Source organism: Sapajus apella, unplaced genomic scaffold, assembly GCF_009761245.1.
Source record: "Sapajus apella isolate SASKATOON/1434 unplaced genomic scaffold, GSC_monkey_1.0 scaffold91, whole genome shotgun sequence".
Taxonomy (NCBI): domain Eukaryota; kingdom Metazoa; phylum Chordata; class Mammalia; order Primates; family Cebidae; genus Sapajus; species Sapajus apella.
In genome coordinates this window covers 8334754-8352131 of record NW_022437031.1, presented here as the reverse complement: position 1 = coordinate 8352131, position 17378 = coordinate 8334754, and the positions used below count along the sequence as shown (strand labels likewise).

General features: G+C 43.4%; 1 protein-coding gene and 1 non-coding gene across 15 annotated transcripts in view; one reads left to right on the top strand and one right to left on the bottom strand.

Moving 5' to 3' along the window:
* The window catches only part of TAF1 (TATA-box binding protein associated factor 1), a 97534-nt gene that overhangs the window by 52035 nt on the left and 28121 nt on the right, over positions 1-17378 (bottom strand). For 13 of the 14 annotated variants that reach the window (XM_032255927.1, XM_032255922.1, XM_032255913.1 and 10 more), the window contains exons 21-28: positions 17117-17292; positions 16346-16524; positions 13463-13676; positions 12506-12671; positions 9655-9866; positions 4244-4352; positions 2718-2816; positions 2262-2439 (exon numbers count right to left, since the gene is read on the bottom strand). In XM_032255927.1, the coding sequence (XP_032111818.1) occupies positions 2262-2439; positions 2718-2816; positions 4244-4352; positions 9655-9866; positions 12506-12671; positions 13463-13676; positions 16346-16524; positions 17117-17292 (1333 nt within the window). The remainder of the gene's footprint in view (positions 1-2261; positions 2440-2717; positions 2817-4243; positions 4353-9654; positions 9867-12505; positions 12672-13462; positions 13677-16345; positions 16525-17116; positions 17293-17378) is intronic. The other variant, XM_032255914.1, reaches the window with a different exon arrangement.
* Positions 3676-3782, top strand: LOC116535110. Its single transcript, XR_004262046.1, has one exon. It is a non-coding gene; the product is annotated as a U6 spliceosomal RNA (small nuclear RNA).

The following is a 17378-nucleotide window of genomic DNA, read 5'->3' as shown; positions in this document are numbered from 1 at the left end:
AGTGAGACCCCCATTTCAAAAAATAGAACAAAAAAAAAAAACAAAACAAAACATAGCTGCTGGTCTACTCAAAGAAATGACTTGAAAATAAATTATTGTGGCCGGGAGTGGTGGCTCATGCTTGCAATCCCAACACTTTGGGAGGCTGAAGCAGGGGGATTACTTGAGGCCAGGAGTTTGAGACCAGCCTGGCCAACATGGTGAAACGCTATCTCTATTAAAAATTAGTACTTCATTCCTTTTTTCTTTGTATTAGTACTTCATTCCTGTTTTTTTCTTAGTGTTAGTACTTCACTCCTGTTTTCTTTTCCTTCGAGACAGGGTCTCACTATGTTGTCCAGGATGGAGTGCAGTGGTGCAGTCACGGCTCACTGCAGCCTCACCCTCCCAGGTTTAAGGAATCCTCCCTCCTACCTTAGTGTCTCAAGTAGCTGGGACCACAGGCGCATGCCACCATGCCTGGCTAATTTTTATTTTTTATTTGGTAGAGACAGAGTCTCACTATATTGCCCAGGCTGATCTCAAACTCCTGGGCTCAAGCGATCTTCCTGCCTTGGCCTCCCAAAGTGTTGGGATTATAGGCATGAGCCATTGTGTATATTTCAATAAAGCTGTTTAAATAAAAGGTTACTTCTGAAATGTGGCCAGTGGATCCAGCAATTAGAATGTAGCTAGTACTTCAGCCAAAGACAAGTACAGGCATAAATGTTAAGTGAAAAAGTGGAGAAGGGTATATTGAGCATGCTAGTTAAGAGTACAGGCTCCTTCTTAGAGTACCACAGGAAAAAAATAAATAAACAAAATAAATAAAAATTTTTAAAAAAGAGTACAGGAGAATTGCTTGAACCCAAGGGGGGGAAGTTGTAGTGGGCCAAGATCGCACCACTGCACTCCTCCAGCCTGGGCGGCAGATTGAGACTCTGTCTCAAAAAAGAAAATCGGCCGGGCATGGTGGCTCACGCCTGCAATCCCAACACTTTGGGAGACCGAAGTGGGCAGATCACCTGAGGTCAGGAGTTCAAGACCAGCCTGGCCAACATGGCAAAACCTCATTTCTACTAAAAATACAAAAATTAGCTGGGCATGGTAGCGGGCACTTATAATCCCAGCTACTCAGAAGGCAGAGGCAGGAGAATCGCTTGAACCCAGGAGGCAGAAACTGCAGTGAGCCAAGATCGTACCACTGCACTTCAGCCTGGGGAACACAGAGAGACTACATCTCCAAAAAAAAAAAAGAAGATCACAGATGTAGATTAGAAGTGCCCCTAAAGGTAAAGTCATCTTTCTTTTTTTTTTTTTTTCCATACATGTGCAGGACGTGCAGATTTGTTAAATAGGTAAACGTGTGCCATGGTGGTTTACTGCACACATCAACCCATCAGCTCATCTTTCTCATTAAAAAAAAATTTTTTAAAGCTATTTAAACACTACAGACCTGTATGTTCATCTGGAAAATGACGGTTATAAGAGTACTCATTTTAAAGATTTCTTATGGTGAAATTTAAAAAATGTGGCCGGACACGGTGGCTCACGTCTGTAATCCCAGCACTTTGGGAGGCCAAGGTGGGCAGATCACTTGAGCTCAGGAGTTTGAGATGAGCCTGGGCAACATGGTGAAACCAACACTTTGGGAGGCCAAGGCAAGCAGACCACTTGAGGCCAGGAGTTCACAACCAGCCTGGGCAACATGGCGAAACCCCATCTCTACCAAAAAAATACAAAAATTAGCAGGGCATAGTGGCAACAGCCTGTAGTCCCAGCTACTCAGGAGGCTACTGGGCAATAGGAGTGAAACCCTGTCTCACAAGGAAAAAAAAAAAAACAAAACACACAAACTGATTTCTTCCTCTTTTGTCTTCTCAGCTTTTGAGCGCCTCTAACATATTTGTAGATCAAATCAAAGATTCAGACACAGCAAATACGGTCACAAGTGCATACTCTACACAGGTTCCATCCACACTCAATGTCTCTCTCTTCTAACCTAGGCTCACCTCTTCCACTACTTTCCATGCAACTGTTTCATTGCAATGGACAGACTCCAAATTCTCCAGAGGATATAAGAACTAAAAACAGTGGGAATAAAAAGAAGTGATATTTATTAAATGACTGAAAATGTATATTATCTGATTTTCATACCCACAAATGAATGCACAAATGCACTGTAGTCCTCTCAGTCCAATCCAGTCTGAATTTAGAGCCAGTAAGGAATAAATAAGGATCTGAAAAATGACCTTTGCAGTCATGGGACATGTGATTCTTACCATTGTAGGTTGCACTATTTTTCACAATTAGCTCCAGATGCTCTCTGAACTCTTCCCGAGATGGGTAGAGGCGTTTACGCACATTTTCACGAAGTGTTTGCAGGTCCATTGGCCGAGTGATGATTTTGTAGTAGTCCTTTACAACTTTTGCATTAACTGGAGTGTGGAAAGGGTATGTCTGCAAACGAGAGCCAGAACCATACATCAGCAAAGAACACTTGCCAGAGCCAATTCCTGAAGACACACACATCTTAACCTGTCTATCAACTCTGAAAGGAATCTTTCTAGATGGAGCAGATCTGTTTCCTCTATTAAACTGCTTTAAAAAAATAAAAAACTACATCCCCCAAAATTTGAGGTGCCTAGACCTATAGATTACTGCCCCCTACTGGAAATCACAGACAGAACAAAGAACCTTAACATCCATACTACAGATATCCAAGGCAATGAACTCACATTTGGAAGATCTCTCATGTCATTGATGATGGACTCCAAGATGGATGATAACGTCACCATAGGGTCTGTGCGGCGCCGATGGATGGACTTATGAGGTCTCTAAGGAGAAACAACAAATCAGAATGCCTCCTCAGACCAAAAAAAAATCCACATTCTGCTTGGGCACGGTAGCTCACGCCTATAATCCCAGCACTTTGGGAGGCCAAGGCGGGCAGACCACTTGAGGCCAGGAGTTCAAGACCATCCTGGGCAACATAAAGAAACCCCATCTCCACTAAAAATACAAAAATTAGCCAGGTGTGGTGGCATGTGCCTGTAATCCGAGCTACTCAGGAGGCAGAGGTAGGAGGATCACTTGAACCTGGGAGGCAGAGGCTGCAGTGAGCCAAGATCACACCATTGCACTCCAGCCTGGGTGACAGAGCAAGACTGTCTCAAAACAAAAACAAAACCAAAAAAAAAAAAAAAAAAAAAAACCCCACAAAATCAGCCAAGCACAGTGGCTCATGCCTGTAATCCCAGCACTTTGGGAGGCCAAGGCGAGTGGACTACCTGAGGTCAGGAGTTCGAGACCAGCATGGTCAATATGGCAAATCCTCATCTCTAATAAAAATATAAAAATTAGCCAGGCGCAGTGGCTCATGCCTGTAACCCCAGCACTTTGGGAGGCAGAGGTGGGCGGATGACTTGAGGTCAGGAGTTCGAAAACAGCTTGGCCAACATGGTGAAACCCCGTCTTCAAAAAAAAAAAAAAAAAAATACAAAAATTAGCTGGGCATGGTAGTGTGCGCCTGTAATCCCAGCTGCAGAAGAACTGCTTGAACCTGGGAGATGGAGGCTGCAGTGAGCCAAGATCACGCCACTGCACTCCAGCCTGGGCGGGGCGAGATTCCATTTCAAAAAAAAAAAAATCCACATTCTCTAACTAGGTAAACATGTTTTAGAAATCTTATAATAAGTGCTCACTTCAGCAGCATATATACTAAAATTGGACCGATACAGAGAAGATTAGCATGGCCCCTGCGCAAGGATGAGACGCAAATTTGTGAAGTATAAAAAGAAAAAAAATTTAGGAAAAAAAAAAAAAGCCGGGCGCGGTGGCTCAAGCCTGTAATCCCAGCACTTTGGGAGGCCAAGGCGGGTGGATCACGAGGTCAAGAGATCGAGACCGTCCTGGTCAACATGGTGAAACCCCGTCTCTACTAAAAATACAAAAAATTAGCTGGGCATGGTGGCGCGTGCCTGTAATCCCAGCAGGAGGTTGAGGCAAGAGAATTGCCTGAACCCAGGAGGCGGAGGTTGTGGTGAGCCGAGATCGGGCCATTGCACTCCAGCCTGGGTAACAAGAGCGAAACTCCGTCTCAAAAAAAAAAAAAAGAAAAAAAGAGAAATCTTACAATGAACAGTACCCATAATTCTCAGAGCAAGGCAAATAGAGAATCTAAGGCTGTCAGAACCATGGCATACATGGCCAGGGGAATCAATGAGAACCCACTTAATCAGAAAGAAGCAACGCCCAGACTCACATTCAAATAGTCACAATGAACAGTGGTTCCAACTCGCCGTTTTTTCTTTGGAGGAAGCTGCTGTTTAGGAAACTTAAGAACCAGAGATTTTCTTCGAACCTCATCCGCACTGCAATCAAAACACTTTCATAAGATGCAGCCCCGATTTCTAGTCCCCAGGAAAAAAAAGCAACTATAATACAAAAAATCCAAGGTACCTAAGAACGAGCCTAGGGAGGAAAATGCCAAACCAAAGGCCAGACATCCACCTCACTGCAACCTCCACCTCCCAGGTTCAAGTGATTCTCCTGCCTCAGCCTCCCAAGTAGCTGAGATTACAACAGGTGCCTGCCACGACACCTGGCTAATTTTTGTATTTTTAGTAGAGACGGGGTTTCATCATGTTGATCAGGCTGGTCTCAAAATCCTGAGCTCAGGTGATCCACATGCCTTGGCCTCCCAAAGTGCTGGGATTACAGGTGTGAGCCACCATGCCCAGCCCCAACATTCTATCTTAAAGGTTAAAAGGCTAGTACACCTAACTCATTCAGAATGGAAACAAGATATTAAAAACTGGTTTGAAAAAAACAAAACAAACTAGTTTGGGCTTCCCTCAATCATTAAAGCTTATTCACCCTCTTTTCTTACACTACAAGGGATGAAGGTATCACATTTTCCAATTCTTCATTTTTTAAATTTTAAAACTTTTTTTTTTTAGTAATACAAACAGGGTCTCACTATATTGCCTAGGCTGGTCTCAAACTCAAGCTCAAGTGATCCTCCCACCTCAGCCTCCCAAAGTGCTGGGATTATAAGCATGAGCCACCATGCCCAGCCTATCTTCCTCTTTTAATGTGCTTCAAAAAACAACGACTATTACAGGTATTAATAAGTAAATCAACAAGGATGGGGGCTGGGCGTGGTGGCTCATGTCTGTAATTTCAGCACTTTGGGAGGCCAAGGTGGAGGGATTGCCTGAGCTCAGGAGTTCGAGACCAGCCTGACCAACATGGCAAAACCCCATCTCTACTAAAAATACAAAAATTAGCCAGGTGTGGTAGCACATGCCTGTAGCCCCAGGTACTAGGAAGGCTGAGGCAAAAGAATCACTTGAATCCAGGAGGCAGAGGTTTGCAGTCAGCTGAGATTGTGCCACTGCACTCCAGCCTGGGCAACAGAGCAAGATTCTGTCTCAAAAATTAAAATAAATCAACAAGGATGGGAAAAAGAACCCAAAACTGAATACAAATAGAAATAAATGACTCTAACTGTATCAAATTGATTTCTTAAATTACACACAAAAAAAGAATAGATTCATTATGTTTGAGATATAATATCCTAACTATACCACAGTGATGTATAGTCTAAGAAAAACAAACTACAAAAACATCTTGAACCTACTTTGTAGGTTTGCTGTTGGTAATGGTATTATTATAGTAATTCTGAAACTATTTTGTACATATAGTAGGACAGAGCAAATTTCTCAATAAATATATTGATTTCTAAGTAATTATACAGAGAAACTAAGTTATTTCTTGAGAATGGATACAAATATGAAATGAGGGAAGATGAGAAAAAAAAAATCTATAGATATAACCTAAATTGGAGGTAACAGTATAAAGTTGTGATTTAAAATATATGTATACGGGCCAGGGGAGGTGACTCATACCTATAATCCCAGCACTCTGGGAGGCCAAGGCGGGGGATCACCTGAGGTTGGGAGTTTGAGACCACCCTGACCAACATGGAGAAACCCCGTCTCTACTAAAAATTACAAAATTAGCCAGGCATAGTGGTGCGTGCCTGTAATCCAAGCTACTCTGGCAGCTGAGGCAGGAGAAATCGCTTGAACTAGGGAGGCAGAGGTTGCGGTGAGCCACAATCACGCCATTGCACACCAGCCTGGGCAACAAGAGTAAAACTCCATCTCAAAAAAAAAAAAAAAAAGTGGGCCGGGCGCGGTGGCTCAAGCCTGTAATCCCAGCACTTTGGGAGGCCGAGGCGGGTAGATCACGAGGTCAAGAGATCGAGACCATCCTGGTCAACATGGTGAAACCCCGTCTCTACTAAAAAATACAAAAAATTAGCTGGGCATGGTGGTGCGTGCCTGTAATCCCAGCTACTCAGGAGGCTGAGGCAGGAGAATTGCCTGAACCCAGGAGGCGGAGGTTGCGGTGAGCCGAGATCGCGCCAGCCTGGGTAACATGAGTGAAACTCCGTCTCAAAAAAAAAAAAAAAAAAAGTAAGTGACTGTGTGTGTGTGTGTGTGTGTGTGTGTGTGTGTGTGTTTGTTTTTCCCAGTTCTGTCCAAAAAAGAGTCCTGAAGCAAAGACATCTCAATGGTAATGAGCATATCTAACACTTAGATCTTGGTTTCTAAATAGCATTCCCCAATAAAAGGAATCTGGGGGGCACAGTGGCTCCCATCTGTAATCCCAGCACTTTGGGAGGCTGAGGCAGGCAGATCACTTGAGGTCAGGAGTTCAAGATCAGCCTGGCCACCATGTTGAAACCTTATCTCTACTAAAAATACAAACATTAGCTGGCTAAGCTGGTTACTTGGGAGGCTGAGGCAGAATTGCTTGAACTTGGGAGGCAGGGGTTACAGTGAGCTGAGATTGTGCCATATTCTAGCCTGGGTGACAGAATGAGACTCCATCTCAAAAAGAAAAAGGAAACTGGGCTCTTGGAGAAATGGCTGACTCTAGGTATAGGACAAGAAAAGATCAAAGAGAGCCTTTAACATCTTGTGCCAGAAGGCTGGGCGCGGTGCCTCACACCTGTATTCCCAGCACTTTGGGAGGACGAGGCAGGCAGATCACCTGAGGTCAGGATTTCGAGACTAGCTTAGCCAATATGGTAAAACCCCACCTCAACTAAAAATACAAAAATTAATCGGGCGTGGTGGTACATGTCTGAAATCCCAGCTACTCTGGAGGCTGAGGCAGGAGAAACGCTTGAACCCAGGAGATGGAGGTTGTGGTGAACCGAGATTGCGCCACTGAACTCGTCTGGGGAACAGAGCAAGACTCCGTCTCGAGGGGGGGAAAAAAAAAATCTTGTGCCAGAAAGCAAAAAGTTCTCAAATATTTACAAGGTCATTAAAAAAAACCACACAGGGTCTGGGGCTTGAGGGAGTCAAATTTGGGACACTATGTGAGCATCAAAATTCATAATGTGAAGAATTATATAACATTGAATTTACAAAGGTTAACAATTTCAGAATCCATAGTAATACTTAAAAAGGGAGAGTAGAAAGCTCTTTTTTATGGAAAAATGTTAGCCAATGTAGAAGAAATGCTAGAATTAGGAAAATTACCATTTTGGAACCCCCATTGAAATAACTGAATAAGGCAATGGTCATCAACTGATGCTAACAAAGATGGTCAGGCAACAGGATGTTAACCAACATGTTAATTACAAAGAAAAAGCATACTTTATTATAGGATCTGAGAATTAACACTTTAACAAGATGATCAAAACAGTGACATTATGTCCTTGCTGATATGGTATATCACCTAAATATGACATTAAATGTCTTGCCAACAATATTTAATTGGAATCTAATCAATGAGAGAACAATCAGACAAACCCAGAATGTGGAATATTTTGAGACAATTGGCCTGGAATCTTCAAAAAAAATTCAATGTCATGAAAAACATAATGGGGCTGGGTGCAGTGGCTGATACCTGTAGTTCCGGCACTTTGGGAAGCTGAGGCAGGAAGATTGCTTGAGCCCAGGAGTTTGAGACCAGCCTGGGCAACATGGCAAAATCCCGTCTCTACAAAAAATTTTAAAATTAGGCAGGTGTGGTAGTGCATGCGTGTAGTCCCAACTACTCTAGATGCTGAGGTAAGAGAATGACTTAAGCTTGGGAGGCAGATGTTGCAGTGAGCTGAGATCATGCCCCTGTACTCCAGCCTGGGTAACAGAACCAGACCCTATCTTAAAAAACAAAAAAACAAACAAACAAACAAAAAAAAACACAACATAAAAGATAGGGAGAACATTCTAGATTAAGAGTGATTCAAAATATATTTAACGTTTGAACTGGGATTGAATCCAGAACTGGGGACAAAAGCAATAAAAGACACTGAGACAACTGGGGAAGACTGAATGAGATCTGAATATTATATATTATTAACGATAACTTTCTTAGGAGTGAAATATGATGCCTCCCAACTTACTTCCAAATGATTCAGGAAAAAAAAGTTTTAGGTATATAAAAATGAAGCAAATGTAGCAAAATGTTAACAACTGGTGAATACTGAGGAATTATATACTATAGTCTTTCAACTTTTCTGTATGTTTGCCATTTTCAAACTATAAAAGGGGAAAGAACTTTACAACTTCTCCATTTTAATATCTATTAAACTCTCTGAGGATAAGACACAAGTATAAGCACAGTTTATATGTCTCTTCCATCTTTTGGGATGGTCCTTTATTACAACACTACAAGGCTGGGCACTGTGGCTCAGGTCTCTAATTCCAGCACTCTGGGAGGCCAAGGCAGGCGGATCACTTGAGCTAAGGAGTTCTAGTCCAGCATGGCCAACAGGTGAAATCTCGTCTCTACAAAAATACAAAAATTAGGGCCGGACGCGGTGGCTCACGCCTGTAATCCCAGCACTTTGGGAGGCCGAGGCGGGTGGATCACGAGGTCAAGAGATCGAGACCATCCTGGTCAACATGGTGAAACCCCGTCTCTACTAAAAATACAAAAATTAGCTGGGCATGGTGGTGCGTGCCTGTAATCCCATCTACTCAGGAGGCTGAGGCAGGAGAATTGCCTGAACCCAGGAGGCGGAGGTTGCGGTGAGCCGAGATCGCGCCATTGCACTCCAGCCTGGGTAACAAGAGTGAAACTCCGTCCCAAAAAAAAAAAAAAAAAATTAGATGGGCATGGTGGCAGGCGTCTATAATCCCAACTATTTGGGAAGCTGAGACACGAGAATCACTTGAACCCAGGAGGCAGAGGTGACAGTGAGCCACTGCACTCTAGCCTGGGTGGCAGAACAAGACTTTGTCTTAAAAAAACACTACGAGATTAGGGACCTTGCAAATATTATAAGCATCTAGAAGTAGAAGAGAAAATTAACATCTACTGAGTATCTACTATATGTCAGGCACTGTACTATATGCTTTGTAGTCTGTCTCATTTTCTCTTTACTACCTACCCTGGTAAGGGTGGTTTTATTTTGTAACTAAGGAAACAGACTCAGAAGTTAGGCAGCATGCCCCAAAACAAGTGGTACAACCTAACGAGTGCTATAATTTCATTACTGGCAACAATTGCTGAGGAAAAGCCATCAAAATTCCAGTTGCTTCAGTTCCACGTCAGAGAACATATCACATCCAACCCTGCCAGCCACCAATACAACCAACCTCAAATAAATCTGTCCCACAGCACTTCCTGCCTGCTATCTCTTACCTCTCAATTAGCTGTTTACCCAAGACAATTTTGGTTCCTTCAACCTTGATAAGTTCTTCATTATCATTATGAATGACTGTCTTTTCCAACTCTTCCTCCTGCTCTTCTGTCATGGCAACAGGGTTGGAAGGTGGCGCATTTGTTTGATAATAGAGGGGGCAGAATTTGTTAGTCCTCATGTGTCCAATGGCACCACATGCCCCACATTTCAGCTGCAAAAGGAAAAGTATCAAACATGTCAGAGGTAAGTAGACTAAAACACGTATCAGAGATAAGCAGGTAAGAAATACAGTCGTCCCTCAGTATATGCAGGGGATTAGTTCCAGGACCCCCAAGTATAACAACAAAATCTACACATAGTGAAACCCATATATACAAAAATCCAGCCCTCCATATACACAGGCTCCACATCCCACGATCCACACATAAGTGGACCCATGCAGTTCAAATCCATGTTGTTCAAAGATCAACTGTATATACAACATAGGAAAATTTTGCTCCAATAGAATTGTTATGCACTGATCAATCAGAAGCCACTAGAAAAACACTGCATGTACTGAAACAATACATGGAAAAAAAATGAAATCCAGACTAAACATTGCTTTAAATATCAGGTAAGGGGAAAAAAAAAGATTCCCACTCCCAATTTAAGTTGTAAACTATGAAAATATTAAATATGCAGGAAAAAAGCTGTTGGAAGCCCCAATGTCTACATTCAGAAGCATAATCAGCCTGCAAGGTATATTCCCATTCTCTATTCAAAACAAGAAAAAGGTTTGATAACACCAAGTCTCCATCTCAGTTTTGCAAATGAGTAGCTCTGGTATCCTAGACCTTAGTTTCATCTGTAAAATGTGACCAATACTGTATCACACTTATCTAATGCCACATACAAGAAAGGAACATTAAAATACTTAATGTCCTCAGTACGCATTAAGAACTCTTTACATTTGTTGAATATTTTATAGTTTACAAGGTGCTTCCCTTGAATTATATCATTTAATACACCACCACTGTGGACATATTTTATATTAGAGAAAACAAGCTCGGAGAAGGTCACAGACCAATTAAATGAATTCAGATCTTCCATTTCTAAGTTCACGGCTCTTTCCACTATACCACAACTACCTCATCTTAAGATGCTAGTACAATCACAGCAGTATCTGTAATCCTACTAAGTTATGGAAAAACTATGTTTTATTTTTGTTGCTTCTTTTAGTATGTGCAATATTTTAAAGGTACATATTTAAAAATATATACAATGTAAACACACAGGTAAGAGACATGAAAGTATATGTTAAAAAACCTACCAAACCTGGGCCAAGAGTGGTAGCTTATGCGTGTAATCCAAACACTTTGGGAGGCCAAAGTGGGAGGATAACTTGAAGCCAGGAGTTCGAGACCAGCCTGGCCAACACAGTAAAACCCACCCTGTCTTTACTAAAAATACAAAAAATTAGCTGTGCATAGTGGTGCACACCTGTAATCCCAGCTACTCGGAAGGGTGAGGCATGAGAATCCCTTGAACCCGGGAGGCAGAGGTTGCAGTGAGCCGAGATCACACCACCACACTCCAGCCTGAGAGACAAAGCAAAACTGCCTCTAAAACAAACAAACAAAAAACCTACCAAACTTATCTCAACTCCTAGAAAATATTTCAGATAAAGAATAAGGCCAGGAGCCGTGGCTCATGCCTGTAATACCAGCACGTTGGGAGGCTGAGGTGGGCAGATCACCTGAGATCAAGAGTTCGAGACTAGCCTGGCTAACATGGTGAAACCCCATCTCTACTGAAAATACAAAAACTGGCTGGGCGTGGTAGCACATTCCTGGTAGCACAGCTACTTGGGAGGCTGAGGCACAAGAATCACTTGAACCCAGAAGGCGGAGGTTGCAATGAGCTGAGATTGCACCATTGCACCCCAGGCTGGGCAACAGAGTGAGGCACTGTCTCAAAAAAACAAAAAACAAAAAAAAAAACCACACAATAAATGACAGGCCAGGTATGGTAGCTCAACGCTTGTAATCCCACCACTTTGGGAGGCTGAAGCAGATGGATCACCAGGTCAGAAGTTCAAGACCAGCCTAGCCAACATTGTGAAACCCCATTTCACTAAAAATATAAAAAATTAGCCAGGCATGGTGGCAGACACCTATAAGCCCAGCTATTCAGGAGGCTGTGGCAGGAAAGTCACTTGAAGCCAGGAGGTGGAGGGTGCAGTGAGCCAAGATCACACCACTGCATTCCAGCCTGGACAACAAGAGCAAAACTCCATCTCAAAAAAACAAACAAAAACAAAACAAATGACAGCCAATGAAAACAGCAGCACTGGGTGGGCACAGCGGCTCATGCCTGCAATCCCAGCACTTTGGGAAGCCAAGGTAGAAGGATCACTAGCTCAGGAGTTCGAGACTAGCCTGGGCAACATGGCAAGACCCCATCTCTACCAAAAATACAAAAATTATCCAGGTGTGGTGGCACATGCCTGTAGCCCCAGCTACTCGGGAGGCAGACGTTGGAGGATGGCTTGAGCCCGGGAGGCAGAGGCTGCAGTGAGCCAAGATCATGCCAGTGTGCTCCAGCCTGGGCAACAGAGCCAGACCCTGTCTAAAAAAGAGAGAGAAAGAGAGAGAGCAAGAGAGAGAACGAACAATGGCACCAGATTGGACGTGGAATTGTCAATACCACTCACATTAGTACTGACAACGCTCAAGAAGTCACATCAATTCAAACCAGCTTTCCATAATATACTTCCCTCATTCCCAGTAAAGGAGAATGTCAAAAGCTAAAGGAAAAGGTATACTTTCTTGCTTTGTTCCATTACCTATAATCACACAACATTATACTTACTTTTAGGTCAGGACGCTCCTTCATTTTCTTGGGCTTCTTCTCAGGAGGACCCTTGAGCTTCTCCTTTTCCTGGTTCCGCTTAAGACGCCTCAGTTGCTCTTGAATCCTCCGCCGTTCTTTTCGCATCTCTTCTCGATGTTGTTCATCAAAAAGGGCAAATTTTCGACTGAACAATGTGGGAGGCAGAGGAAGAAAAATCACAGGACCATAAGCAAACCTTAACCAAGAAGACTATCCTGATAGCTTAACACCTCAGGACTAAAGTAATCCATCCAGGCTAAGATAAAAAGGGCTACGTGCCATTCCCATCTCCCTCCCGAATCAGCACTCTATTTGCAGAGTGCTTATTCTCTTAGAATAAGTCCTGAGTAATCTTTAAGATTTTTGCAAACCAATCAAAATGCAAAGGACCAAAATGGAACAAGACATGCCTTTATCTTGTGGCAAATAAAGGACAGAATTTTCCCTGTAATTTGGCTCTATTCAAACCCAAAATCTAAAGGCAAGACCGTTCTCAATTACAGCAGAGTTCTAGAAACAACTGTGAAGAATCCTGTCACTAAATTAAAACTCAAGTCCCCTCCCCCAATCACCATTCCCCATCATTATTATTCTCCCTATCACACTCAAAAGTGGTGAATTAGGACAGGCGCCGTGGCTCATGCCTGTAATCCCAGCACTTTGGGAGGCTGAGGCAGGCAGATCGCTTCAGCCGAGTTCAAGACCAGCCTGGCCAACGTGGCAAAACCCTATCTCTACTAAAAATGCAAAAACTAGCTGGGCATGGTGGTGTACATCTATAATCCCAGCTACTCAAGAGGCTGAGGCACGAGAATCACTTGAACCCAGGAGGTGGAGGTTGCAGTGAGCCGAGATCATGCCACTGCACTCCAGCCTGGGCCACAGAGCAAGACTCTGTCCTCAAAGAAAAAAATAAAAGTGGTGAATCAAACTCACATGAATTCTTCATCTTTTGTAGTCCGTATACGCACATAGGCATCAATGACAGCTGGTTTTCGGACTGTCTCACAGCGAACATACTCTTTCCCCTCTTCATCTCGAAATGTGCGATAAATCTTGAGACAGCGTCCAGTGGCGGAAGAGTTAAGACTAGTCACAGAAGCTGTGTCATCATCTCTGTGATTGTTTCCTGATGTTGCTGAGCCTGCTGCTGCAAGGTACAAAAGATTTTCAAACGTTCCCCTTATCTCCCAAATGATCATTTTCTTGGGTTTCAGTGGAGATATCAAAGTAATCATCAGTCCCAAGAATATACTGATTTGTCCTTTCCTGACTTCATTTTAGGCACTGTCAATTTCCCCACTTTTTTTTATTTTATTTTGAGACAGGGTCTCTCTCGCTCTGTCGCCCAGGCTAGAGTACAGGGGTGCAATCTCAGCTCACTGCAACCTGCACCTCCCAGGCCCAATTCATCCTCCCACCTCAGCCTCCTGAGTAGCTGGGACTACAGGTGTGTGCCACGACACCCAGGTAAATTTTCGTGGAGATGGGGTCTTGTCATGTTGCTCAGGCTGGTCTCTTAACTCCTGGGCTCAAGCAATAGGCCAGCCTTGACCTCCCAACAGGCTGGGATTACAGGCGTGAGCCACCATGCCTAGCCAATTTCCCAACTTTTCTAAGTACAAGAAGTTCTGAAAGAACCTCAAAGAACTACATGTTTGCTATAGGAGACTGAGAAACCGACTCCTCTGAACAAAAGGGCAAGAGAAAAGGCCAAGTAGGAAGTGGGTGATGATCACATTACAAATAAAAGCATGCAAGGCCAAGTGAAGTGGCTTACACCTGTAATCCCAGCATTTGGGGAAGCTAAGGTAAGAGAATCGCTTGAGCCCAGGAGTTTGAGACCAGTCTGGGCAACAAACGAAGACACTGTCTCTATAATTTTTTTTCTACTAGCCAGGTGTGGTGGTATATACCTGTAGTCCCAGCTACTCAAGAGGCTGAGGTGGGAAGGTCCCTTGAGCCCAGGAGGTTGAGGCTGCAGTGAACGAACCATGGTTGCACCACTGCACTCCAGCCTGGGCAACGGAATGAGACCATTTAAAAAAAAGGTACCCAAGCATGCAATTCGGAGAAAAATAAATGGCACTACAAAAACAAGTCCTGAGTCTTAAAGCCTAGCTAGCATATGCTTCTCAAACGTTAATATGAATAGGAATCACCTGGGGATCTTGTTCAAATGTAGGTTTTTTTGTTTTTTTTGAGACAGAGTTTACTCTGGCTACCGCAACCTCTGCCTCCCAAGTTCAAGTGATTCTCCTGCCTCAGCCTCCCAAGTAGCTGGGATTACAGGCACCCACCATCATACCTAGCTAATTTTTGTAGAGATGGGGTTTCACCATGTTGGCCAGGCTGGTCTTGAACTCCTGACCACAGGTGATCTGCCCGCCTCTGCCTGCCAAAGTACTGGGATTACAGGCGTGAGTCACCATGCCAGACCTTAAAATTTACTACTTTTGTAATCAATGGTATCCAGAACAAAATCTTAAGGTTGCCTTTTCTTTTTTTTTTTAAAGATGAGGTTTTACCATGATGGCCAGGCTGGTTTTGAACTCCTGACCTCAGGTGATCCACCCACCACCTCAGCCTCCCAAAGTGTTAGAATTATAGGCATGAGCCACTGTGCCCGGCTGGTTGCCTTGATTTTCATCCTCAATCCCCTCCATATCCCAACTCAAGTCAGGTCATTATTATTCCCACCCTCAATTTCCACAACTTTAAAACTCTTTTTTAGGATCTAAGAGTCCTTCTGAGGATCTTCTGAAAGCCATCAATGTTCTCAGAAAATGCACATATAATGCCAGGTGCAGTAGCTCATGCCTGTATTCCCAACACTTTGGGAGGCAGAGGCAAGTGGACCACTTTGAGCTCAGGAGTTCAAGACATCCTGGGCAACATGGTGAAATCTCACGTCTACAAAAAACACAAAAATTAGCCAGGCATGGTGGCGTGCACTTGTAGTCCCAGCTACTCGGGAAGCGGAGGCAGGAGGATTGCTTGAGCCTGGGAGGCGGCGGCTGCAGTAAGCCAAGATCGTACCACTGCACTCCAGCCTGGGTGACAGAATGAAACCCCATCTCCAAAAAAAAGAAAGAAAATGTACATTTGCATATTTTTACATGTAATTTCAGAAGTTTCAAAGACAACTCCCTAAATTCACTTACAGATTCTGTATTAATAACTCTTGGCCGGGTGCAGTGGCTCACACCTATATTACCAGCACTTTGGGAAGCCGAGGCAGGTGGATCACCTGAGGTCCAGAGTTCAAGACTCCTGACCAACATGGAGAAACCCTGTCTCTACTAAAAATACAAAATTAGCCAGGCATGGTGGCGCATGCCTATAATCCCAGCTACTCGGGAGGCTGAAGCAGGAGAATCACTTGGACCCAGGAGATGGAGATTGCGGTGAGCCGAGATCGTGCCATTGCACTCCAGCCTGGGCAAAAAGAGTGAAACACCATCTCAAAAAACAAAAAACAAAAAACAAAAAAAAAACACCAAAAAAAAAAAAAAAAAACCAAAACTCTTATCCTCCAGGATAAATGCACAAAGAGCTCATTTGAAGTACAGCACTTATAGCCCAGGCTTGGCCAAGCACCTGATACAGAGGCAGCAGTGGATTGACAGCATCTTTTCAATTTGTCCTCCACAGACAAGCCTAGAGTCCTGTTTGTAAAAAGCTTTCTACTTCATCTACAGACTTCCACATGCATCCCCTAAATCTTCTGCCTCCAGATCCACCTCAATTACAGTCTGCAGTTATTTATTCTCCTTTTTCAATCTTTCTCTTTTGTATCTGTGAAGCCACCATCCTCACCGAGTAGCATTCGCTGTAGTTCCTTCCGCTCCTGTTCCTCCCGTTCACGTGATAGCTGAGAGCTGGTTTTCTTGTTCTGCAACATGTTCTCAATGTTCTTTCCCATTTCTTCAAAGTCACTATCTTCAGCTGAGCTACTGTCCGTGTCAGTTGATAAGACTTCAGTTGATGACAGAACCCTAAAAAGAGAAAAATCAACGTGCAGAAAGAGCTAAAGAAATATGGTTGCAGGCAAAAGTAAAAAACTGGGAGATCAACCTTAAAAAAGGCATACTCAAAATCCACTAAGACATGGGGCCCTTAACAGAAAAGCTTTACGAAGTTTTCCTAGACATTTGGTAAACAAGACAAGTTTGAAAAATTGTAGTAACTCTTTCAAAATTCCTGGAGACAACTTGAGAAATAAATCAGCACACTGGTCATTTTTAAAAGTGTATTACTCTCCTCTCACACCTAAACCGTTAGATAAAGCCCCACCCACCTGTCACCTGCTACCATTGTGCTGTCTGTTAGGCCCAAGTAGGCCACAAGAGTTGTCATGAAACCTAGAGCTCAAGACCAGCATCTCTTTCCATTCAAAAATTTTGCCAAGTTGGTTTGAAGGAATAGGTACTCTGGTGGTGGTATTACAAACAGATACTACCCCGACATGTTGGATATCTGACTACCTAGGTAGTGAAACTTTTAAGTGACCTCCTCTTTATTATGAAATAATGCCTGGAACTTCTCCCCTTTCCAGCTTGGATTTTCTGCAGCACTAAAACGACCCACTTGTTCTGTAGGTCAAAGATGCGCTGACATTCCTCTTTGTAACGCTCTTGATGCTCAGCCACAGAAAACCTTGATCCACGTGCAAATTTACTCATGGGCCCCTCTCCAGAACGAGCCTGTTCTGTTGACATTGTGCGCACCACATCAATCACTTCCCAGCGGGACAATTTTTTAATCTATAAGACAAATAGCCACACGCAAATATATATATATATACACACACACACACACACACACACACACACACACACACACACACACA